Source organism: Juglans microcarpa x Juglans regia, chromosome 7D (genome assembly GCF_004785595.1).
Source record: "Juglans microcarpa x Juglans regia isolate MS1-56 chromosome 7D, Jm3101_v1.0, whole genome shotgun sequence".
NCBI lineage: Eukaryota > Viridiplantae > Streptophyta > Magnoliopsida > Fagales > Juglandaceae > Juglans > Juglans microcarpa x Juglans regia.
Genome location: NC_054606.1, coordinates 22,869,453 through 22,894,544, shown reverse-complemented (window position 1 = coordinate 22,894,544; position 25,092 = coordinate 22,869,453). Strand labels below are relative to the sequence as shown.

At 37.2% G+C, this 25,092-nt stretch overlaps 2 protein-coding genes across 4 annotated transcripts; one reads left to right on the top strand and one right to left on the bottom strand.

Annotated features, from left to right (window-relative positions):
- Nucleotides 1-990: 990 nt before the first annotated feature.
- On the top strand, nucleotides 991-15,562 carry LOC121238820. 2 transcript variants are annotated; one of them, XM_041135855.1, is made up of 11 exons: nucleotides 993-3,864; nucleotides 4,034-4,273; nucleotides 4,940-5,069; nucleotides 7,093-7,251; nucleotides 7,356-7,588; nucleotides 7,681-7,750; nucleotides 8,346-8,552; nucleotides 11,842-12,077; nucleotides 13,593-13,671; nucleotides 13,763-13,900; nucleotides 14,835-15,562. In XM_041135855.1, the coding sequence occupies exons 1-11, from the start codon at nucleotides 1,379-1,381 to the stop codon at nucleotides 15,018-15,020; spliced, it is 4,164 nt and encodes a 1,387-aa protein (XP_040991789.1). In that variant the 5' UTR covers nucleotides 993-1,378; the 3' UTR covers nucleotides 15,021-15,562. The 2 variants fall into 2 exon arrangements, 1 of the variants encoding a protein (XP_040991789.1); XR_005935185.1 differs by lacking the exon at nucleotides 13,593-13,671 and having other exon boundaries at nucleotides 991-3,864; nucleotides 14,835-14,911.
- An 859-nt stretch (nucleotides 15,563-16,421) lies between these two features.
- Nucleotides 16,422-23,302, bottom strand: LOC121239905. 2 transcript variants are annotated; one of them, XM_041137277.1, is made up of 13 exons: nucleotides 22,974-23,302; nucleotides 22,593-22,690; nucleotides 21,512-21,594; nucleotides 21,196-21,322; nucleotides 19,938-20,001; nucleotides 18,853-18,950; nucleotides 18,666-18,750; nucleotides 18,042-18,165; nucleotides 17,496-17,597; nucleotides 17,252-17,316; nucleotides 16,987-17,068; nucleotides 16,833-16,912; nucleotides 16,422-16,727 (listed from the first exon to the last, which is right to left on the bottom strand). In XM_041137277.1, exons 1-13 carry the CDS (start codon nucleotides 23,186-23,188, stop codon nucleotides 16,670-16,672), a joined length of 1,281 nt encoding a protein of 426 aa, XP_040993211.1. In that variant the 5' UTR covers nucleotides 23,189-23,302; the 3' UTR covers nucleotides 16,422-16,669. The 2 variants fall into 2 exon arrangements, with proteins under 2 accessions (XP_040993211.1, XP_040993212.1); XM_041137278.1 differs by having other exon boundaries at nucleotides 16,833-16,908; nucleotides 22,974-23,264.
- Nucleotides 23,303-25,092: the final 1,790 nt, after the last annotated feature.

The following is a 25,092-nucleotide window of genomic DNA, read 5'->3' as shown; positions in this document are numbered from 1 at the left end:
ATAGTGGAAGTGAAAATCTCTGATAAATGTACCAAAACATTGAGCACATTGCCCTCCCATCATTTGCAGTCTCTAGCCACAAACATTCAGTTCACCAATTAGACCATAACAAATCATCTCTTTTTGAAGAAATTCATGAGCTTAACTCATCTCATAAAATCGGTTCTATAAAAGATGATTGTTCATTTCTTATAAACATACACAAGACCTTATCCACAGTCAATAAAAGATTATTCCTCTGCACTTTTGACGATCTCTTCCTTAATTTTGCCAAAAAAAAAAAAAAAACATGGGCCAAGTGTCATTAACAAGTAATAAAGAGAGTTAATACTATCAAAATTTCTCAAGGATGCAATGAAATAGATAGTAAGTGGCCAATGCTCAGCACTACCACCCCATGGCCTTCTGGATTCCTTCAAAGTTTTAAGGAGCTAAATATAATAAAGATTATTATGTGTAAATATTTATTGTGTACATTAGAAGTTAGCCATTTTATATATTCAAGTTGATGTCACTGTTAACATATTTTGCTTGAGTTTCAATCAAAATTTTCATTAAACGTTTGGAATTAAGCTTAATATGATGTCAACATAAACAATATAAGCTATTAATGAAAAGAAAATACATATACAATTTTCATTACTACAAACTCAATTATATTTTGAGATATGAAAAAAAATTATTTTTTTTCTCATATTGAAATAAAATCTAACACTTTTATAACGAGTAGCAGACAATCTCATGCAAGATCGTACAATCTTAAAAAATGCTGTCGATTTTACAAATTTCAATCGAAATTTTTGTCTCAATTTCACTTTGGACATGATGTTTGATAATGCAATTCTTATGTTATTAAAAGGTATTTAATAGAAAAGTTATTTAATAAATAATGGTACTTTAATTGGGATTTTCTTTTGAAAATAGAAAATAGAAAATAGAAAATAATAATAATATGGTAAAATGTAAGTTAAAAATAAAGAGGAAAAAAAGGAAGGCCAAAAACCAAAAGCGAAAACAGAAAAGCACTTTTTGAAAACGCCATGAGAGGATCAAAAACCTGACCCATCAGGAACAGAGAAGAGAAAGAAACATCTTTCAGCCCGTGAATTTGTCAAAAGAAACGCTCTCTTTCTCTTTACTTTTTTTTTTTTTTTTTTTTCTCTTTCGAACCAAACAAAGACGCATAAAGACCTCAGACGCACATACATACAAACTTCAGAAATTTCTTCCTTTAATCTATCTTGAATTCTTAGAATCTGAGAAATCCTACGGTTACACACGCAAAAATTAGCATTCGATCTCAAAATCAAGATTGGATCAGAAAGTTCCATCGACACCAGGATCATCAGGCGTCCAATTTGATGACTCCAACTTTGACATGTTGCCGGCGTTGCTAGACCCTGCAGCTCCGGCGCACACAGCCCCCCAAAACCCCAGCCTTAACGGTCAGTTTTCTCGTTCTCTCTCATTCAACTTTTCTGGGCTTCCATCAAAATTTCAGTCTGTGCCAATGAACCCATCCAATATCGGGAATCAAACTTCCGGCTTTTCGGATTATTCAAATTCCAATACTGGTTTCAATACGTCGTCGTTTACGGGATCAGCGACCGGTTCCTCAAGGCCGAGGTTTGTGAAGGTGAGGAGGCATTCGAATTCCCAAAATTTGAGACCAACGGGAGCCTCCGACGACCATGCAGACCTCGGCTTCAATCCATTTCGGCCCGTTTCCGAGCGTTCGATTCCAGCCTCGTCTGCATCCCAAACCGGGGCTTCAATTTCTGGCGGCTTCGGTTTTGGCAACAGTGGGAGCGAGGCATTTGTGTTTGGAGCGAACGGGATCGATTCGGGTGCGGATTTGAATCTGGGAAAGTGGGATTCTAGTGTAGGTTTTGAAAATGGAGTTCTTGCGGAAATGAGGAACTTGAAAATCGGAAATGAGGATTTCGTGAATGCCAAAGATAGCTATCCTGGTAGGACACGTTCAAGTCTATCCGGTCGGTCCGTGAGTAGTGGCTTCGTATTCAGTAGTGGCGACGAGAAGAGTTCTGGTATTGATGAAGGCATTGCATCGATGCTTCCAGAAGAAATGAGGAAGTTGAACATTGAAAGTCTAGAAGATGTCGAAAATATCAAGAAAAATAGAGATGTAAGGTTTAATCTAAGTGCGAATGACAAGACCAAGTTTGGGTTTGGGAGTGATGACAATGTGAGCAGTTCCTTTGATAGAAGCGTGGATGCAGAACTCCCAAACGAATTCAAAAATAAATTGGGCATTAAAGAAGCTGGTAAGTTTGATGGTGCTGGAAGTTCAGCAGATACACTTCCTGATCAGATGAAGAATTTAAACATGAAGGATTCTATAAATACCAACTGTTTTGAGAAGAATGATGTTAATATTGAGACCAATGACGAAAACAATGCTATCTTTGGAGGCAGTGAAAGTACTAGTGATTCTTATGGAGGAAGAAGAGAAAATCTGCTGTTGAGGAAGATGGAGAAGTTAAAATTAGGAAGTGGGGCAGGATACTCTAATCGATCAGATGCGGGGCTATCTTCCTCTCGAGAATATGTGAAGGAGACTCAAACGAGAGATTTTAGTGATATGTTATTACCTGACCTTGATAAATCAACACCGATGGAATCCCATTTTCAGGTGGGGATGCAGGGTAAGAATGTAAGTGGTAGTCAAGTTCCTTTGGACCAACCAAAAGATGATACCAAACTGCATGGAAAAGTCGCATCTTCTGCTTCATTCTCATCTAGTGACATGGGTCTTCGTCCAGTTGGGAATGCTTTTGAAGTACCTAAGGCTGAGTTTAGCTTTACTAGCAGACAAGATGCAACAGGGACAGACTTTGTAGAATTTAAAACACCGAAACCAAAAGCTAACATATTTTCAGGCTTAAATCAGAAAATGGAATTTAGTGCGAAGAAGGAACCAATCAGAGACACGAGACTGAATAAAAAGAGTGGAAAACTGAAACATCCTACCCCAGTCAAGCTGTGGCCTGGTCAATATGCCGTTTCTAGGGAAAGTGTTTCCCATGAGAACGCAGAGGTTTCTGAATCTTATTCACCTATGGATATTTCCCCGTATCAGGAAACACCAGCTGATAAGCGACGCTCAAGAGAAAATTCTGTGACATCTGACGAGTCATTTAGGCTGGATAACAACTATGAAGCAACTAATTCAGCACCAACAACTTTGAGTGATGCTATAGATGAGGGTTTGATTAAAGCAACTCAATGCTTGAATATTAATAAAGACAATTCAATGTGCCACGAAGCAAAATTCGTTAGTTCTGAATACTATTTTGATAAAATTGGTGGTGCAAAAGGCCTTCAGGAAGGGTCTGTTTCTGGGGCTGAAACTGAAAGCTTCAAATCTGCTGCTGAGGATGTGGACTATAATAGTGACGTCACCATCACATCACAAGAAACTGAAGCCATTCCGAGCTCAAATATTGAGAGTTGTGATAATGATGACAGGATGCAAATTGGCGTTACTTCAAGTTTGGAAGATATAAGCGGGTTTAACTTTACATTCGCCGCCTCTTCTGCCACTAAAGGTCAATTATCTTCTTCAAAACGCCACCAGAAAAAGAAAAATTTGTTGAAAGTTGCTCATGATGTGTATGATTCCTCTCCCAAGGCAAAAGTTTCACATGGATCATCCTCTGTGAATCTTTTTCCATTCTCCGGAACTTCATTGCCCTTGTCTCCTGGGCGGACTCAGAAAGGAGATCTATCTATATCACAATCAAATGTTAAAACTGATTCCGCAATGGAAAAAAGACAGGAGATCAAGCTAGAGCCTGCACCGAATGTTGCAGCTCAGGAAGTATGTGAGAAGTGGCGACAAAGGTTAGCTTCAATTCAAATCATTTCCTTTTCATCTGTCCTTAAAATTCATAAAATTCTCTCTTTTACTAATCTTTTTCGTCATTGGGGCATTTAGTAAGTTGGCCATGTGCATGCCATTTGTTTTCATTATACCCTCTGGCATTGAGATCCAATTTGTTTCTTGAATCAGGGGAAACCAGGCCTATATGAATGGGGATCTTTCTAAAGCAGAGGATTGTTACACCAAAGGGGTTAACTCTGTTTCTATGAGTGAGTCGTCAAGAGGTTGTCTCAGGGTTTTAATGCTGTGCTATAGCAACCGTGCAGCAACACGTATGGCTCTTGGAAGAATTAGAGATGCATTAGGAGATTGTATGATGGCTGCCGCAATTGATCCCAACTTCCTTAAGGTGCAACTTAGAGCTGCAAAGTAAGGGTTCTAATTTTATTTTGAATGCATATTAACATTTCGTTGTCTGCATATGCTTGTTTATCTGTGACTGAATCTGTTTGCTCTTAAAGAATATGTAACCATTTAATTGACAGCTTTCTTGATAAATGACGTTAGAGAAAAGTATATCGTGCATCCTCAAAACTATCAGGGATTTTGCACATTGTATCTCAAACTACCGTAACTGGCACATTGCATACTAAAACTACCAAAAACTAATATTTTTTCCTCCATTAAAATCTGATCATTAAGAATGTGTCAATTCACCAATTTTTCATTCACCAAAGTGCAAATTTTTGTTAGTTGGAGGGTGCACTGTGTCAATTTTGGAAGTTTGGTGTGCACAATGCAAAATCTTGGTGGTTTGAGGTGCAAAGTGTACTTTTTCCGTATTATTATATTCTATTGTATTCTGGCATATGCCATTAAAATAAATTTCATGCTAGATTCTATATTGGTAGAAGAAAGATGTTTATGGTGTGGAAGTTACCGCTCCTTTTGATTTCTATTTACATTTTTATTTAACTAGTTTTTTGAGGCCTATGTAAATAGATATCTGGGTACCCGTAGCCTGAACTTCTTAAAATAGTGATATAAGATTATATCCCCTGATCTATGTTTTTTTTTTTTTTTCAATTTTTAAAGTTGTTACCTTTCCCTTGGAGAAGTTGAAGATGCATCAAAATATTTTAAGAGGTGCCTTCAATCAGGAAGTGACATCTGTGTTGACCGGAAAATTGCAGTAGAAGCATCCGATGGCTTACAAAAGGCACAGGTACTGTAACTTACATTTTGGAATGTAAAAGATGCAGTCATTGTATTTATCAACATTTTTTTCATTCTCTATTAATACTGTATTAAATCTCGTTCCGGTGATCATTCCGATTTAAGCACTGGAATGGAATATTTCGGTACCGGTGTGTTCCGGTGTACTGTTTCGGGATTAGCTGTTGTATATATAAACCGATAATTAATAGAATAAATATATGTCTATGTAAGTGTGTATCATGTATGTATGTGCGTGTGAGTGTGTATGGAAGAATTGACGATTATACCCTTATTTTCATGAATATCTTATCAATGAGCTAGCATTTCTTCCTTGGAGTGTTTGACTGGCTGATCCAACTTCCTCATTTCTCCAGCATTGTTAAATCATATTCAGTTTTCCCAACAAGTAAAAGGGTTGATTTTTTATTTAAAAAACCGTGTTATTGTATTTGTGAAGGCAATTTGGAACATCATTTCTCACTCATCATAGTTGCTACCATCAGAAGTAAGCATTTTGGTCAACTCTCTTTGTAGTCATGGGTGTTTCCTGTATAGTAATGAAGTGAACACACAAAATCAGAAGCTTAGAGAGCAGAACTGAATATTTTGTGGGAACTCTGTTTTTCTTTCCTTTTTATATTGGTGAAATGGAAGGCCAGAAACTGTTTTTAGACTGCAGCAGATTGTTTCTTGCAGCTGAACTATTTGAGAGTGTGAATTCATTAAATTCTTCTTGATGTATCACTTAAATATACTTCTTTCTTGCTATATATGAAAGTTTTTAGTGGTGCTTGTTTTAGTGAGACTAGGGGATGTTTCAAAGATGTTTTCATTCCCAAACATATTAAATCTACAGTATAAAACTCCTCAAACACCAAAACTCAAAACACCATCTCGCAAAGAGTATTCTTCTAATTTATTTTTTCTTAAAAAGCAAGCAGCAACAGCCCCATCGTGGCTGCTGCCACAGGGTGAGCAGCCTGGCCACCAGGGGTGGCCCAGATCTGTGGTGGCCAAGTTCCACCAGGCAGCCTGGCTCCTCCGGCCACTAAGAGTGGTCTGATCTAGCCGCCGTGATGGCAAAAGTTTTCTAGCCACTATTGTGGCCAAAGCTTGTAGCTGCTGTGGTGGCCAAATTTTTCTAGCCACCAAGAGGACGATCTGGGCTGCCCCATCTAAAAACAAATGCTTACTTTGTGGCCACAACATGGTGGCAACCACCATGTGGTTGCAGCCACTATGGGGTGGCTTTTAGGTTTTTAAGGGAAAAAACAATATATTTATATTCTTTATTACACCCTTCGTAATAACTCATCTAAAAAATTTTTACAGCCAAACATATTCTCAATAGGTTCCACCACTCCTATAAAACTTATTGAAAACCTCCTTTCAAAAAGTTTTGATGACTATTCATATACATTTTAACGCTATTCATGAAAAATCCTAACATCCAAACATCCCCTAAAGGTTTTCTTAAAGGTCTCTATGTGAGCCTAAAAAGGCGGGTCAAATTATAAAAATGGTGTTCGAATTTATTTTTTAAACAAATGAAAAGTTACCTGAATTGATATCTCATTTTGGGGATTTTTGTCTGTTTTGAGACAAACCCGAAAAAGAAACCCGAAAAAGAAAGCACATCACTATTGTGGGATGGTGGGAGTAAATTGTAATATTTTGCTGTACCATTACATACAATTGTTGCTCTTGATCTATTCAAAATTTTATAGTTTTAAGTACTTTGATGCGTTAGTTGTTAAACTACACCAATCTGGTTGTGAGGCCATGCCTAAAATATTCCTTCGATTTCTCTAAAACATTTTTAGTTACATAGCTGCGGCAAAATGTTGTCAAAAGTTTCTGATTTATTTGCTATGTGGCTTTCACTTCTGAAAATGCTTGATATTACTCCTTCATTTTCTTTTATATTTTCCCTTTACAGTGAGTCCATTTGAGATTTTTTTTCCTACAATCTCTGTGTATATTTCTTTCTGTATGTTATCCAAACTAATTTGTGGTTTTATGGCTAGCAGAAAGTGATAGATTGCATGAATTGCTCTGCTGAGATTTTGACAAGGACTAGGAGCACAGCCAATGATGCAGAGACTGCTCTGGAAGTAATTGCTGAGGCTTTGATGATAAGCCCGTACTCGGAAAAGTTACTTGAAATGAAAACAGAGGCTCTTTTTATGGTTTGTAGCTCCGTTTCTGATATTGAGAAATTTTATTTTTAGACTATTGAAACTCATTAAGAGTCTGTTTCCAGTTTTCTGTTAACTTCTCTATTAATTGGCAGCTCCGGAGGTATGATGAGGTGATTCAGCTGTGTGATCAGACCCTTGGTTCTGCTGAAAAGAACTCTCCTCCAGTGGCTACAAATGACCAGGAAACAACTCTGAATGGTTCTGAAAATTTGGAGAACTTTTACTTCAGACTTTGGCGATGCCGCCTGACTTTTCAAGCCTGCTTTCATTTAGGAAGGCTTGAGGAGGGTCTTGCTTTACTTGAGCAAGATGAAATCACGAATAGGTAACTCATATTCCTCTCATATGAAAGATCCCCTACATTTACACGGTTTGTTACTGCAACACAAAGTTCCTGATGCTAATTTGAACTGTCAGGAGTGGAAGCAAGTCTCTGGAATCATTAATACCCCTAGTTGGTACTGTACGTAAGCTCTTGCATCATAAGGTATTGCTTTTTTCTCTTCTTGGGCTTTGAAATTGTTTGCTACAAATGGACACCATATAACGTGTGAGACATCTGTGTTAAATAAGGAAGACAACTCTTATAAAAAAATAATAATAAGGAAGACAACCTGGGTATTTCCAATTTGATGCATGCTCACATTTTTCATTTTGATTTGAATGTATTTTGTAGACACAATTAATCCAATTATGTGATTGGTCTGTATTTGAATCTACTTACTCAACATCCTCCATCAATCAAGACCAATAAGTGCTATTATAAGGATATTCTTCACCTTTGTCCATCATACAAAATTAACAGATATACATCGGATGATGATTTGAGAAATGCTAAATGCTAATAATCAATTCAATAAATGTCTAATACTCCAGAAGGATGATCATACGTTCAAATTTATAAAATATAGGTTATCACCTTTGTTGTATACTGTATAGGTGTTATTGGTTCACTTGACTTGGTCTCTTTTTCCTCTCCGGTAGTTCAAAAAATAAAGCTTAAATAAAATTAAATTAAAAGAAAAAGAAAAATAACCCAAAAAGTTTTATTTGTGTTGACTCATCTGTTGATCTCAACACAGGCTGCAGGGAATGAAGCCTTTCAGGCAGGATTGCATGCAGAAGCGGTTGAACATTATACTGCTGCTTTGTCATTCAATGTGGAGTCACGCCCTTTTGCAGCTGTTTGTTTTTGCAATCGTGCTGCTGCATACAAAGCATTGGGCCAGATAACAGATGCTATTGCGGATTGCAGCCTGGCGATTGCTCTCGATGGAAACTATCTTAAGGTTTTCCTCTAAACAAATACATATAGACAAATGCAATCTTTTGAGCCCTTTAATAAAAAGCAGCGTGGAAGAAGTTTTCAGAGTGTTTTGAAATCTGGTGGGGGTTAAACTCAGTATAGTAATATTCCTCATGGTTTTAGTAGACAAGTCTGCTCTCTTGGAATCATCAACGTTATTACCAATATAAAATATATAAAGCGGTGTTTTATGGGATTGCTAAAGCTTTGAGGTAAGCAAATGAAGGTCCACTGTCATTGTAGGCAATGGAATATTTAATTTCTATTGGTTTGCAATAGGCAGGGCTAAAAATGAATGCAACAGTCTCTTTTATTTAATTCCCTACATCCAATTTGAACACGCATTTTTTTAAGTTAATAAAACTTCATTAAAAAGGTGAAAATCAATTTGAGCACAATCTGATGGCAGATGAAGTCATCTTACTGAGATGGAGAGCACATCGAGTTGGATGTTTTGCAGCCATCAACCCGCACGTGGGTGGCCCAAGTGGTAAGGGCGAACCTGTGTGCATGATCCCCATGTCACAGTTTCGATTCCACTAGGATCAAACTGCGATTTAAGTGGGAGGTCATGGCGGTGGGTTGCTGTGCTAGTCTCCACGGGGGTTTAGGTTCCATGAGTGAGTCTTGAAAGGTCTTCCGTGGGGTGGTTCCCTCATCATTAAAAAAAAAAAAAAAAAATTGCAGCCATCAGGATGGGTTTGAGTGAGAAGAGATGCATTCGGTTGGTTTCCTCTGGTCGTAGCTTAGAAATTTCTATTGCCGAAAGCTTAAGCATATCATGCGCATACTAGCACTTGCAACCCATCACATAAAAGCCTGAAAAACTTCACATTGATCATGTTTCCAGAAGTGTGAACACTAGACTAAACCATGACAGAAACTGAAATAAATGGAGATACTGAGGATCCATATAGAAGATTCTAGACAAATTAGTTTGATACCATGTTAGATTCCTTTAATCCCACAAGCTTAAGTTGCGAGGAAGTGGGCCAATGATATATTTTCAAGCAATTTTCAAGCACATTTGAACACTAAGGCCTCGTTTGGTTACACAGATGAGATGAAATGAGATGAGATGAGATGAGATGAGAAATTTGTTTTATGAATAGTAGTGAAATGGTTTGAGTTAAGATTTTTATGGGGTTTTGGGAAATGAGAGAGAAAAGTTGAATAAAAAAATTATAAGTTAAAAGAGGGTTAGAATATTATTTTTTAATATTATTTTTATTTTGGGATTTGAAAAGGTTGAATTGTTTTTTGTATTTTGTTTGAAAGTTTGGGAAAGTTGTATGATTAGGTATGATTAGATGAAAAAGTTGAAAAATTGAAATTGAAAAATGTTTGTGTTTGAATGGTGTTTGGATGTCGAGATGAGATGGTTTCAAAGGTTTGTGAAACCAAACCAGGCCTAAAAGAAACCTGAAGCTTCTTTCTTATGTCTGGTCAGAATAAGATGCCTCATTAAATTGTCTTTTGGATCCCTGTGCCCTATTTTTTATATTTTTACTGATGTTCTTAATGTCGGCTCTAATTTCAAAAAATTTAAATTATTTCACTTCAGTCTGCATTTTTTATTTTCCACGCAAAATGGATTGTGCCCCCATTAGTACCCTTTAATTTATCCAATCCCATTTATCAAGCCTTCAATCTATACAGTTATTTCAGGCAATTGTTGAATCTGGATCAAAATTTCTTTACAATTAGTACCAAAAATTAATTTCTTTACAATTTGTGAATGGCATCACGTGGATCAAGGTGCTTGTGCTTATTTCATGTTTATGATGGTCACTGATCAGCAATGTTGGAAAAAAGACATGTTGAAGCATACTCCTTTTTTTTCTTTTCTTCTTCTTTCCTTGAACATTTGAACTGAGGTTCTGGTATCAACTCATAAAGTTGAGCATTCTCGTACACAGTTATAGGGAGAAAAGCCTTTTTTTTCTTTTGGAGGTTGGGTGGAATCAACTTGAGGTTTTTATTTTAAAGTATAGTCTTCTTAACTAGTCTGCATTCTATCGTCGCATGTTATATGAATTTCATTATTGGCATGCCTTAGAGTAGTCTTCATTGAACTTGTGGAAAAAATATTTTTTGAACATAGCTTGCCAATACAAGGGCCTTCTAGAGCTGAATGGGCCTGATTTAAAGTTTGAGATGTATGGAAAAAAGTTCAAGAGTCCATTTTTTGAGCATTTTGATTAAAATTCTGTTTCTTGTCCACATTGACTTTCTTGCTATATGAAATGATTTTTCTCTGTTGCCTTAAAGGTTGAGAAGTCCCTTATTTTATTGATGCTTGTAAGAACCTGCTTTAACTCGTTGCTTTTTTGAATTGTTTAAATTTTTAAGACATTTTAGAGAAGAACAGTCTATCCCTAATGGGAAGGGGGATTCATCTTCCATGGTGTAGGTCTCTCTCCACCATGTCCGACCCTTGCCCTGCATCTCCTATATATCTTGATAAGGTGCCTAGATGGGCCTACGATGCAGGGTTGAACATGGGGATACCAAGCATAAGTTCCATTCCCTTGGTATCATTGTCCACATAAACTCCAACTCAGACTCCTATCCACCAATTCTCATGGGGGTGACCTTGACCACTAAGGCAGCACCCTCCAATGCTATCTGTGTATTCTTTCAATCATACAAAAATAACCCCTCTTATGATATCCAAATGGAGAGGAATTCATTTCCTTGTGGAGTGGGGATTGGGATGCTTATTCTCATAGTTGGAATCAGTATAGTTAAAGTCAGTGGGTCCCGGGACGGGTAATGGGATCCCGGCCCCGGCCCCTTTGTCTTCCCAATTTCTTTGTTATTGTCATTTTTGAGATGGAGCAGTGAAACAAGTGATGTGATCTATCACCTTTTTGTGAAAATAATTTCTGTTCAATTTTATCATTTTGCTTATCAACTGTAGCTTGTGCAGTTGAGCCTTCTAAGGAAGTATTGCAGTGATGTTATAACTTGGGCTGTTGACTGAGTCCCATGCACTTTAGGAAGACTTGTGAAGTTGAGGGTTTTTTCTATTGTTTTTATGAATATGATTTTCTTGGATTGGCCTTTGTAGCCTGTTATTCTTGTGTTCGTGCCAGTGTCTGGGTGGTGAGTGTTTATACTCTTTTAAATTGCTTATTTTATATTCATATATTTGTTTGATCATTAGCACTTTATCTATTTAATTTCATATCAAAATCTTCGATAGAGATGATGTGATTCGGCTACCTCATTGGTTGTGTTTGTGCTTTTTTGTGTTAATACTTTGACAGGCACTCTCAAGACGGGCAACTCTATATGAGATGATCAGAGATTATGGACAAGCAGCTAAGGATCTTCAGAGACTTGTATCCCTTCTAAATAAGCAAGTAGAGGAGAAGACTAATCAATCTAGAGCTTCTGATAGATCTATTAGTGGTGCAAACGATTTGAGACAAGCTCGCTTGCGGCTTTCTGAAGTAGAAGAAGAAGCCAGAAAAGAAATCCCCTTGGATATGTACCATATTCTGTAAGTTTCTCTTTCTAGGTGTGATTCCAACCTTTGTTTTTTCAGCTGCACTTCTTTGTGGATCTGGTGATCATAATTATCCTCTCATGGTCTATTGCAGTGTGGTAGACTTTACAACGTTAGCCATTGATGTTGAATTACCTTATTTAGAAAATAAAAATAAAAATAATTTGGCACTCAATGAAATCCATGATATAAATAATAGGCCATTTGGATGCTCGAATGGCTTGTGTATTTTATTTATTAAGCTAATTGCTTTTATCTTTGTTTCTTTTATCTATGAGATGTCACACACTTCCCATAACAAATATTTGGCATATCAAACACATGAGTAAGCTAAGGCCCAGTTTGGATACACAAAACCATCTCATCTCATCTCATCATTACAACTTTCCCGAACTCCTACACAAAATATAATGAACAATTCAAAATTTTTCAAATCCCAAAATAAAAATTATATTAAAAAATTATATTCTAACAATATTTTATTTAACTTTCAACAAAACATCTCATCTCATCTCATCTAAACTGCATAACCAAACGAGGCCTAAGTGTGCAACATAACTTTGTCAAGAAAATCGTGCATAGCTTCAGTTTTCATTACTTGTTTACTCTTTATGGTTCTTAGGTCTGCAAATAGATAGTCAACATAGCTACATAGATATGTCTACTGTTGCAAATGTACATAATAATCATGTCCTCCTAGGTTTTGGCGCACGATAAATTGATCTAGTATATATCTGATGATCTGTGGGTTGTCACTTTTCCTTTCTTTGAGATGCATGTGGAAATTGTGTTTGAGGTCTTTTCAAGTATGTGTATTGGCTTAAATTTATTCTCTTTGTCCCACGGTGAGGGTCTCTTGTCACTTTTGTTTGTCTCAATTGTGTCCCACTTTTACAGTTAGAAGTTTAGGTTTCTAGCTTTGTTTTACCCTCACCTCAAAATACCTGTCTCTTACAAGAAGTTTAAAGCACATCCTCCCCTTGAAATGCCTATCTTTTACAATAAGGTTAAAGCACCAATGGGTGTTTTGCAAACAGATTGTCCTATTAGATGGGATGCGGAGTACTTCCTAGTAGGAATGAGCATTGCCTGATATGTTCCTAGTAATGCTTATGTTCTATCTTTAGTTCATCTAGATCCACTATATGTTCTTGACTGTCATGCATTATTACGCTGATTATTCATTGTGCCATTTATAAACAATGATGTACTGAGGATTATATGTGGATGTGTATTCCCTGTTAAGTCCCTAAACCTAGAGAGTTGGTGGATACAGAGCAATTCATTTAACTTAATATCCACATGCATATATGCATATGGGTTTTTGATTCTAAGTGTGGCATGATGGATGTCTTCAAAAATCTTTATGCATGTTTTATGTTTTTCCTTTAGAAGTATTTTGTTTTCCACGGTAAGATTTCTTGCTGTTGACACAACACAATCACTTCTGAGTAGGGTCATTAATCTCGAGCTTTGAGATCATGTTCTAATTCAAGTTTTTGACTCCAGGGGAATTGAGCCCTCTGTTTCGGCATCTGAAATTAAGAAGGCATATAGGAAAGCTGCACTTAGACATCATCCTGATAAGGTTTCAGAATGCACTCGTTTAACAAAAGAAGGTGCTGATTTTTACGTTCTTACTGTTATTTAACCTGTAAAACAAATCATTTTTTATGTAGGCTGGTCAATCCCTAGCAAGAAGTGACAATGGGGATGACAAGCTGTGGAAAGAGATAGCAGAAGAAGTTCACAGGGATGCAGACAAACTCTTTAAAATGATTGGAGAGGCATATGCTGTACTTTCAGACCCTATCAAGGTATAACATGCATATCATCATGATGCAGTCTGTTTATTTTTCCTTGGCTAAGTTTTGAAGAGTTTGAAACTTCTTACCAACTTCTTGTTTCCCTTGTTTTTTTCCCATCTAAAATATCTCGACAAAATGTTACTTCAACATAGAAAGTAGTAGTTAAGTCAATCCTAAATGTGACTTTGCTACTTGGCGGGAATCTTGCATTCGTTGGCTTGCTGGTATACAATCTAAGATGCGTTTCTTGGCACTAAAAAAACTCTCTCACATAGATGAATGAGAAATGAAATTCTATATCTGCTATTTTGGGGAATCAGAAATATATATCTTCATTGCTCATTTATATTTAATGTCAAAGGAAGGCCGGCTTCACTTCTCCAAAACCATTTATTAAAGCATTGCTAAATCTTTTTTTCTTGTTCCTCTATTTGATGTGCTTTCTTGTTAAACATTCTTATTAGGCGCACATAAAAATTACTTGCATAATGTGTATGCTTGCTCTAATCAAATTAAATTTAGACAGCAATTAACATCAATATGCCTAGATTTTAGAATGTAGGTAAGCATCGAAACTTGATTACCCTGAACAACATGCTATTGAAACCAGCTCAAACGTACTGTGTCTTCCTAACATAGTCATGCTTGGTTAACTTGTTTGACAAGATTGTCTGAGAAAGGCAAATCAACTTTATGCTAAACAGATTTGGATCAGTTTCCTCGGTGCTCTTTTATCTTTGATTGCTTAAGGAATTGACTGATCACCTGATCTCAGGATCAATATCCCGGGTGGTATGATTAGGTTTCTTTTTGTTTTTATTTTTCTGTTACTATCTGCTCATCCTCTATTTTGTATGATAATCTAACCCATTCCTTTATTATTGGTTTTTAAAACTCTCTATAATGAAATTTGGTTTATTTGCTCGACTTCTATTTTTTGCAGCGTTCAAGGTATGATGCTGAAGAAGAGATGCGGAATGCCCAAAAGAAACGCAATGAAAGCAGCACAGCTAGAACTCATACAGATGCCCAGTATTATCCATTTGAAAGAAGTGGCAGTGGGCGGCAATGGAGGGAGGTTTGGCGATCATATGGTAATTCAGCCTCTAGAGGGAGCAGGAATTCATGAAAACTGTGTCATCACGCATAAATGGGATTCTTCAGTTTTGATCAACAACTCAGGGAAGGGACTAGCAGATGTTCAGATTCACTTTATATGTACCTTCAGATTAGAGGTCTCCAGCAGACGGGCCATTACTTCGGCCACTCTTTAGATTTAATTCCACTGTTTTCATCAAAAAGAAAGGAAGGAAAGGAAGAAAAAGGAAAGAGCTTGCTTCTCTACAATATCAGTAGAGAGCTGTTTAAATATATTTGTAACATGTACAGAAACTTGTTGGCGTTAGTAGTTTGATCCTTGTTGAGAGATTAAACTAATTGAGTGTAAAGAAAGGGATTTTCTTGTTTGTCCCAAAATCTTTGCTATATTTCTTGGTGTTTGTTGTGCATTCTTTTCAAAACATTCTTTAGAGTAGGAGAGTGGTTTGGTGCACCAGTTGTACACACGATTGTTGATTTTTTTATTGTATTGAAAGATGTTTGATTGTATAGTCACCGTTTATCATGTCCTTCTGCTAATCCAACAAGGAAGATCAAAAAAATTGATTGGAAGGATTTTCTTCACAATATTTTGTGTTTTAGTTTAGAGGAATTCTATACATTAGCCACTATTCACTTTCACACCCCACACATATTTTTTTTTTTTTTTTTTTTATAGGGTGTGGGGTGTGGAATAGTAAATAATATTTGATAAGAAGAATTTTTCTTTAATTTATTTGAACGTTATACTAAATTTATTTAGAAGTTAATAGTGTTTTAGTTTTCCAAACATGTGTATTTTGGTTTTTCTAACTCGTGCCTTTTTTAGTATTATAAATAAATAATGTATTCATAGAAGTTAATGAGTTTTAGAGGAAATTAAGAAAAATTAGTCAGGTTACCTGACACGGTATACAAAAGATTGGCAGGTACCTACAGCTAAAATGAATTCATGGCTAGAGAGCTACTGATTGCCAAAAGGGCATATGGTACATGCATGGGATATTCTAATGGATGTGATGTTCAACCCTAGGTTTATTTGTCATCAAAGTTATAGACAAAAATGCACTTTCCATCCTCCATGCCAAACTACCAACAACACATCATTACCCTAACCACTAAAAATTGACTATTAACACCCTCATCTACTTTTATTATAAATAAAAAATATGTGAAAATGAGTGATGCGGCACAATCTTAAGTACTAGATATTTAATAGATGAAAATTTCTATTCTTCATCCCAACACATCACACTTTTTTTTTATTTTTTTCTCTTACCAAATAGTGATATATAAATGATGAATAGAATAATTCAATAAGTTTAAAAAAAATAAAATAAATTAAAAATTAAAAATTAAAAAAAATTAAAAAGAAAATGTATTGTGATGTGACGTGACGTGTAAAGATGATAAATAACAAAGCTCTTAATAGATTATACACATTGTAACTTTTTTTTTTTTTAAATAATTTGAGGGTATAATGTGCCAGTGTTCCATAATTTAGGCTCCAGAGTGTAAAATACCTAATCATTTAGAGGGTGAAAGGTAGATTTTTCCCTAAGTTTCGTCGAAGATGATTATGCAAAAACAGATCAAGAGCACTATAATCATTGCTTTTACAGTGATTTTGCTGCCTGTTATACCATTCCTCTTGAGTTATAATTTGATTTCCAAGCACATTCATACATATATTCCTAATCCAAGCTCTTTTGGGTCTGATTCAACCATCCATGGTGGCCTGTCGAGAAGGAAAAAAGACAAATGAGCTAAACTATAATGAAATAAAGAAAATGAAGATGAATAAGTGGAAAGTTCAATTTAGGGATCAGAATTTCTTTTTTACCTGTTCATTACAAAATTGATTGTTCCTTGGGCAGCACGTTTGAGTAGAACTTCCCTCGCCTCGATGGCAATTCCTTCTGGCTGCAAGAGAATTTCACTAAAGTTCCAAACATTGTAAAATAATATTTTGATCTCCACGTGATTTATTGTAATACCTCTTCTGGAAACCAAACCCCAGGCTGTGTGCTTCCCTCAAGAACTGCTAGAGCAAATGCAGCTGTTGCATTTCCCACAGAGCTGAAAGAAACGAACCCTATAGTTATGATATCTAGCTTCTAGGGCCCCCAGATTACATCAATTGAAATTTATTTACATAAGTGATGTATAACACAAGGGCATCAAGAGATTGAAGGAAACATCAGAGAAAGACTCGGCAGGGTTCCCTTGACCACAATAAATCTCTGGAAAGCAAAATCTTACACAGAGAGTCTCCTGTGACTGAATATACCCACAGCACTGCGCCCATCTGAACACTCCAAATCAACCTGTTCTCCAAACCCCAGAAAAACAAAACAAAGATAGATTGTGCAGAATTATAAGAAATCTAAATTGTTTTATAAACTGTAGTAAAATGAATAGATTTCCACCAACTCCCTTTAAAACACTGTAAACTAGAAACAAACTATAAGCTTTTGTAATTTTCTTAGTCATATTAGTATCTCACCCTCATTGACATGCGCTCTCCAGCAATTCTATCCACTGCTCGAACTAAAGGGTCAAATAGTTGAACTAGTTCTTGGACTTTGCTTCTGTCTCTCAGAAACTCCTGCAATAGTCAAATTATATAGGCTTATTAAATGGAGCTAAAAGCAAGGCAGTTACTGTGATCCGAAAATAATCAATAGTGAGCCATTTATCTCTTAATTACTGGTATATTGTTCAGGTCCTTCACATGTCATATAGGGATTAAACTCTGTAGCACAGTATAAACCATCATAAGAAAACAGGTTTCTGTTATTTTTTGTATGCTAATTTCTCAAGAGACTTGATGGTCAACTAACATCAATTAGATTATCTTGTTAGATAATTACTATGCACTCCCAGGAACGTGGTATGATAGTGATGGATGAAAGAGGTTGATATGAGAGTAATCTAACGTTGATAAAAATAGAGAATGCGAAATTGGATACAAGACCAATATCAAGAATCTAAATTGTGTCCAAAAGAGAAGAGAAGGGGGAAATCAATAATTGATACTACAAGAGCATACCGCAGGAAGAAGACTTGTCATAGCTGCCATTCCCCAATTCCAGTAGAACGGTGCGGTTCCAAACCGAGCACTAACAGTTGGTATTCCTAGGACCTCATGTACACTTCTTACTTCAGGCAAATTCCTGAGAAGAAGAAAAATGAGAAAGAAAGTTCTGTTGAGTAGAAATGTTGTAGGACATAAAGAAGCTTTGGAGTGTTGCATTGAGCAGCTATACAGAAAGCAACTGGTTCCATCAAAACAGCATCTAACTGTACAAACAAAGTTTTAATAAAAGTTTATTTGAGGAAGCACAGAAGTGTAAATTACAAATGGATATATACCAATTTCCTTGTAGTCTATAACCTTGTTGGGCATACGCTTTATGAGTCTTTACATTTAGCCTAGCCTATAACAAACTAAAGCTTGACTTAGACAGGGCCTATTAAGTTACCTTTACATCAGCTTTTGGGATGGATTCAACAAAGAGGCTTCAATTAAGGTATTTATGAAGTATGTTCCTCTTTTTTCACCAATAATGTACAGACCAGAAACTTGAACACTGGTGGACATAATGGATGAAACTCTTGCATCAGGTGCATGAAATTCACTGCTTTGAAAGCTTTTGTTGCCAAAAGAACTTACAGAAGATAAACATCTCTCTTTCCAATTCCTTTTCCGAAGTCAATATTGAGCATCCCAGTATAAGGCTTCAGCTTGATCATTTCTCCTGATTGAATAGTCAACCATCATAGTTAGCATCAAGTGCAAAATCGTGAGCTATCTAAAGAGAAAAGGAATTATTTATTTGTATAGTGCTTTTGAAGCTGACCTTTATTATATGCAGCAACTTCCTCCCCAAGAAGTAAAAAGCTAGTAGCTAAGATAGTAGGACCTGCACCACCAGTGCCTGCTGTGTAGTAGTAGAATCTGACAAGAGCATATTTGAGTGTAAGTTGCAAACTTTTTCAAAGGAACAGAGGAAAGTAAACCGGTTTTAGCCTTTGAAACACATAATGCAATTGTTTGGCAAACAAGAAAAGATGTTGCATTTGCATGTCATAATTGCATTTCTACATAGTTAATTCTATTTTTTTCCTTTGAGCATGAAGTAGTCAATCAAAAATCATGTTAGGATTATAGATGCATAAGTTTGGTGTGACTGAGATGAGGATACCAGGCTGCATACGTCAGAATGCTAGAATTAAGAAAAATAGAAGTCATATTGTGATACCCCATATAATAAGGATAAGGGTAGGTGGTGTATGGGATCCCACATTGCTTGGGAAGGAGAAGTTCTTGCACTTTATAAGGTTCCAATGGAGCTCCAATTGTATCATTGACTAGTCCTTTTAGAGTATAGGCCATGTGGTTTGGGCATTTCATTGGGGCATTACAAAAGGTATCAGAGCCTATATATAAACACAACCAAACTTAGCCTTAATTTGCAAATAATCAGAGACAACCACATGCATCTTTTTCTGTCTTCTTATCCTATCTAAGGTATGCTGTCTCTCACCTCCTAATTGGGTGCTTGGTGGGCTGCTCTGTTATGTTTGCAGGCCCATGCACAGAACAGAATTAGTGTACTTCCACAGAGATTGTATTTTTGGCTCAAGATAAATTAACCATTTTACACACTCTTTCTGCAAGGATTACTAATCTTAACAGTTTTTTCTCAACCTCACTTTTTGATGTCCCTGGTTCTTTGCATCCTGATTGTACTCGGATATACATGATTCATTGATTTTCTTAACATGAATTTTGCACATGCTCAGGGAAAAGAAATGTACATTGGTTTCCTCTCAATTCTATCTATAGTTCTATGTATGAGCGGTGGTGCCAAACAAAAGAAATAAACATATAAAATTTATTATCAGTAAAAAATAACATGTAAAATAAAATGGAAGCAATTACCGTAGTCTCTCTGGCTCACCATTACTTTCACTTCTTGAAGCACGAACTAGTTCTGCTGCCATCACTGTCATATAAATGATGAGAAGAATTAATATGTGGCATGCAGGACCCCAGTAGCATTCATGAGAACGTTTTTATCTTTCACAAAAAATAATCTGACCTAATTTCTACACTAATGCATATGTGTAGAACATTCTCTTTCATAGGTAGTCCCAAGACCAATATGAACCGTTCCAATATTCAAAAACTGATATAGACAATCCCATGTAATGGATCATGAACTATTGAGCTTAGATTGGTTGAGTTATACCTTTAAGATACAACTCATCTTAAATTGACAGGGCCCACTTGTCTAAAAAAAAAAATTATTTTTGCCATTCAGCTTCACCTAGAGCCATGTAGGGAAAGATATTAGAGATGCTCATAAAATATCGCAGGATGTCTTATCTAAGAAACCCTCATACTTTAGCGCATGTTTATTTACTGGAGATCTCTTAGACTTGGCATCATGGGGAAGTCTCACTTCAACATAAGCTGCTAAATGATAATCTGTAATAACTTGGGGTTGCCCAGTGGACGCGCTCCCCTGGCTCTAAAAAAAACCTGGTCATTAGGGCCAAGCATTTGCACCTTGCAATTGAAGTGGCGAAATGGCCACTTCATTGCAAGTAATGGCTGGCCTTAACCAGCTGTGGGTTACACGAGGAGGGGACTACATATAGCCCCTCCCCCTTTGCAATTGCACAAAGTCCAACATCTCTCTCTGCTTGATCTCACTGCAAGTGCTCTTAGGCCATGGATATTGTGAATATCGCTAGTCATAGTGTGCTCCACTATTGGGATGAATCTTTCAAGCCTGAAGGGCTGAACAAGTGGAACAACTATGATCAAGATCCCATTTTCAGTGCAAGTGAGGTACCAAAAAACTATGTAATTTCTAACATGGCCCACATGGTGGAAAACAGTGCCCAGATGTAGGAAGAAGATCCTCTTTTTAGTGCAAGTGAGATACCGAAAAACTATTTGATTTCTAACATGATACAAATGGTGTAACACAGAGCACAGATGATTAATAGAATGCCCACTACCATGTTTAAGACTCCTGGCCCTGCAGGCTGTAACCTAGTATATAGCCTTACAGTAAAAGTGCGATTACTTCTTTTCTTGGTTATTGAATGTCATTCATTCCTATTAATTTTCAAGAATGTATATGCATTAAGTGTGTTAAAACTTATGACAATAATGAATACGACAGCACCATTGCTCACTCCTGGATAAATTCCTCCTGTTGTTATAGCTGGAATATTTGCAGCTACTGCTCTATCCTTTAAGGATTTAGCACGCCATGAATAGGTTGTGTCATCACAAACGTCAACATACGCTGTCTGAGGAAAGAGTGAGAAACATTATTTGGGAACTTGCTATATATATTATCTATAGAGTTATCCAAAAATATGTTTTATATATGTACATGTCTGAGAGTGTGCATGCTGTATATGTTCCCAGTAGTTCATGACTTACCAAAACTTCAGACCAAGTTAGGTTTTCAACTGTAGTAGTTACCTTTGCCTCACCTTGGTTTGTATGGCAGCTTCCAGAACAGTGCACCTCTCTGCCTGTTGGAAAGGTCCAGCAGTATGAACTACAAGATCCACATCTGCCGAAAAACTTGCAAAGTTTAAGGCTTGACTATAATGAGCTACTTGAAGGATGTCGTTTCAGGCATCAACTATAAATTACTGTTCTAGAGAGAGAGAGAGAGAGCCTCAAAACAAGATCCCAAGGAGATATTACTTAGCACTCACTCTATCTAGATCTGTATGGCTTATGAAAAAGTCCTTATGGAGCCCAGTAAATGGATGGAGGGACTGATCTTAGATAATAATGTGTCAGCAGAGTTACAAAGTCATCTAAATCCCAGGTATGACACTAAAGGACCGTAGATCATTGATCTGGGAATATATCAAAGACTGATTAAGGCCAATTTGTTTACTTCAAGTAAAATATTTATAATGTGAACGGAATAGGTTACATATGCAGCGTAAAAAGCATATGAAAAACCATTTAGAGAGCAAAAGGTTGAAGCCTGTCTTTGATATCATTTGTCCCATGCCACATTTGGACATATACCAAAAAACCGCCAGTCAATATTACAATTGGAGTCCATTTAAAGTATTATAAATCGCAAAACTTCTCCCTCCCAAGAAACATGGAAATTCCATTTATCAGCCTCTTTCCCATACTCAACCTGGGAAATTACAAATGGTTCTCCTTTGTTGTGCTCGTGATTCAAAGTTTACACGCATGTCAAGCGAGTGTTTAGTTAAGAATTCCTTTTTTTAACCTTTAGTCCTCATTTTCGTTTTCTTTTCCTTTTCAACTTTGAGCCTGTAACCTCACGAAATGTAAATTTAGCAGGCTAAATGAGAATTTTGAGGAAGAAGGCAAAACAAATAGCGCTTCTTGTTAAATTAAACATTTCAAACATTTCATGAACTATATCCACAGCAGTGTCTAACTTAAAACCACTGGACGGTTGCATGTAGTGAGCATGTGATTGAACAATATTCAAAATACAGGGACGTTTCATGGAATCAGAAAACTAAATGCATTATGAAGTGTTTTTGTTTGGTATAGGTCGCCACTCCGACTTACCCTTTAAAGCTGCCTCCAGGGATTTGACATTCTCAATATCGACTTCAGCAAACTGAGAGTTACCCCCGAGTGTAGTCACCATAGAGGCACCTTTTTCCCTGTCATTAGTGTCAATTTCCATAAAATTTTGGACTTAGAAGTAATAATATATAACAGTGAAGATTTCCTGTGATAAGATAGACAAATGGCATTATAGCAGTAGCTTTTTTTTTTTTTTGGGGGAAGATATGAAGAAAATTCCATGCTTTATCCAGTTGAACAAAGCAAAAGAACACAAAAGCATAACAATCTTTTCCGTTTGTTTTCTTTCCTTTCAATAGATTTTCTCGGGAAACAAACAAGAAGCGAGACAAGGAGTAATTCGTTTTGTAGTTCATTCACCTATTACGACCAGCAACAATGATACGGAGGTCGGGACGGAGGTTGGAGAGGGCGATGGCGGTTGATCCTCCAACCCGACCCGTACCTCCCAGTACCAAAACCCGGGCATTAGGAGACGAGTTCTCAGGGTGGCGAACCCTGTACTCGCTCTCTTCTTTAGCGCAAGCCAACGGAGTTCTGCTCTTCACTAAATGCATCGAAGCCCTCACCGCCATAGCTACCCCAACCTCACTATCTCTCCATGGCCATCCCAACTGTTTTATCTCGTTCCCAGTTTATGTTGATGCTAACGTGGCACTATACGGCCCCTCAATACATCCAATAGAAAGTAGCCGTTTTTAGTTTTGCTATATCTATCATTTTCAGGCGGACTTTGCATGAAGGGCCTTAATTCATCTTGCATGGCCTGCTGCCACCGTAGGTCTTTGAGGGCCTGGATGTAGGTCTTGGGCTCTTGAGCATGGGCCTGTAAATTAGCCACAAAACATGCAGGTATAGGATAACGAGTGGAGAGGTAGACCTTAGGATGTCTAGTGCCATCTTGAGTCCTTGTAATCATAGGATGAGTGCGAACTGGGCTTGGGAAGATAATGGGTGATGGCTCATTTGATGTGGGAGATGACGCAACAGGAAACGATGGAGCCAGAAGAAGGTCGGCCTAGAGGGGTCACTGGGGGCTGCTGCCACTGGAGCTGAGGGCATAGACTCATGCGCAACATGCTGAAGGGCTCGAAGAAGAGCACGGACCCGAAACAACTGCAAGTTGTCTGAGGAAGTAGACTGTGAACGTAGAAAATGAAACGTAAGTTCATCAAAAATAACATGCAGTGATATATAGATGCGACATGTGTCCACAGCCATGCATCGATACCCTTTATGTTGGAAAGAGTATCCAAGAAACACACACCGTGCTGATTTACAAGCAAGTTGTGAACGTCCAAACGGGGTGAGATATGGATAACATGCACACCCGAAAACTCTTAAATGAGTGCAGGGAGGAGTGCCAAAAACCAGCTCATGAGGAGATTTATTCTGTAGAACTGGAGTGCGTAACTTGTTTATGAGAAACACTGCAGTGTGAAAAGCTGTTGTCCAATACTTAGATGGAACGGAGGAATGAGCCTACAAAGTCAAACCCATTTCAATGATGTGGCGGTGACGACATTTAGGTAGACAGTTTTGCTCAAGAGAACCAGAACAAGAGAGGCGATGAACAATCCCATAAGACACAAATACTTATCGTAAAGTGTGATTGAACTATCGAAAAATGCCAAACATAGCGAGAATATTCATAAATAACGACAAGATAAAATCGATAACCATCGTATGATGAGAGAGTGGTCGGACCCCAAACATCACTATGAAGAGTATGCAAAAATGTAGAAGCATATAAATTTGTAATAACCGGGCTTAGGCCCAGCCCCTTTGTTTTGGTCGGATGTGCGAAACCCAGCCCACGATTTGGTTGAGTGAAGAACGGCGTCGTTTTGGGGAGGGGATTTAATTCCCTTCATGTCGTGCACTGTTTCTCTTCTTCCTCCACTGCGTTCCTTCATTTTGCTTTCGGTCTGCATTTCCGTGATTTCCTCCATTCCCGTGCAACTGCTTCTCACGCCCCCACGATTTTATTTTCGGTTCCGCACATGAGTGTCTTCCTCATCACATTTCCGAACTAATCAGACTCTCTTGCGCGAACTGGTGATTTCACCTTGGCTGGCGTCATCTGGATTTCGTGGGTCTCAACCTTCTGGTTCTTCGAAGGTGAACAATCGGCCCCTCTTTCTTTTTCTGTTTTTCTTCTTCCACCCATTGTTTTCTCTGTACCTCTTAGATGATTTTGTAGTTCTTTTTTTTTTTTTTTTCTTCCTTGGGTTTCGGCTGTGTGCAGTTTTCGTGAGTTCCGAATATTGTCTTCGTTGGGGTTATGGAGTAATTGTTTATCTCTACTTTCGGTAATTAATCCGCCTACCCTTTAACATTACTCTTAATTTTATTCTTATACTTGCTATCACACATTCCATAAACCATTGTAATTCTTCCCTTCGGTTTGTTCTATCACACACACACACACTTGGTTGGCCGTGCATTACACTTGGTCATTTTTCCCTTTGCGCAGACC

Bases quoted from the DNA above. Each gene is read 5' to 3' on its own strand.
- LOC121238820 (XM_041135855.1), top strand. From the start codon at position 1,379: ATGTTGCCGGCGTTGCTAGACCCTGCAGCTCCGGCGCACACAGCCCCC. The intron at 7,252-7,355 runs GTTTGTAGCTCC...ATTAATTGGCAG, and splicing joins AAACAGAGGCTCTTTTTATG to CTCCGGAGGTATGATGAGGT. The intron at 13,672-13,762 runs GTTTCAGAATGC...TTTTTTATGTAG, and splicing joins TTAGACATCATCCTGATAAG to GCTGGTCAATCCCTAGCAAG.
- LOC121239905 (XM_041137277.1), bottom strand. From the start codon at position 23,188: ATGGCGGTGAGGGCTTCGATGCATTTAGTGAAGAGCAGAACTCCGTTG. The intron at 22,691-22,973 runs GTGAATGAACTA...CACTAATGACAG, and splicing joins ATTGTTGCTGGTCGTAATAG to GGAAAAAGGTGCCTCTATGG. The intron at 17,069-17,251 runs GTAAGATTTTGC...CGTTTCTTTCAG, and splicing joins AGTCACAGGAGACTCTCTGT to CTCTGTGGGAAATGCAACAG.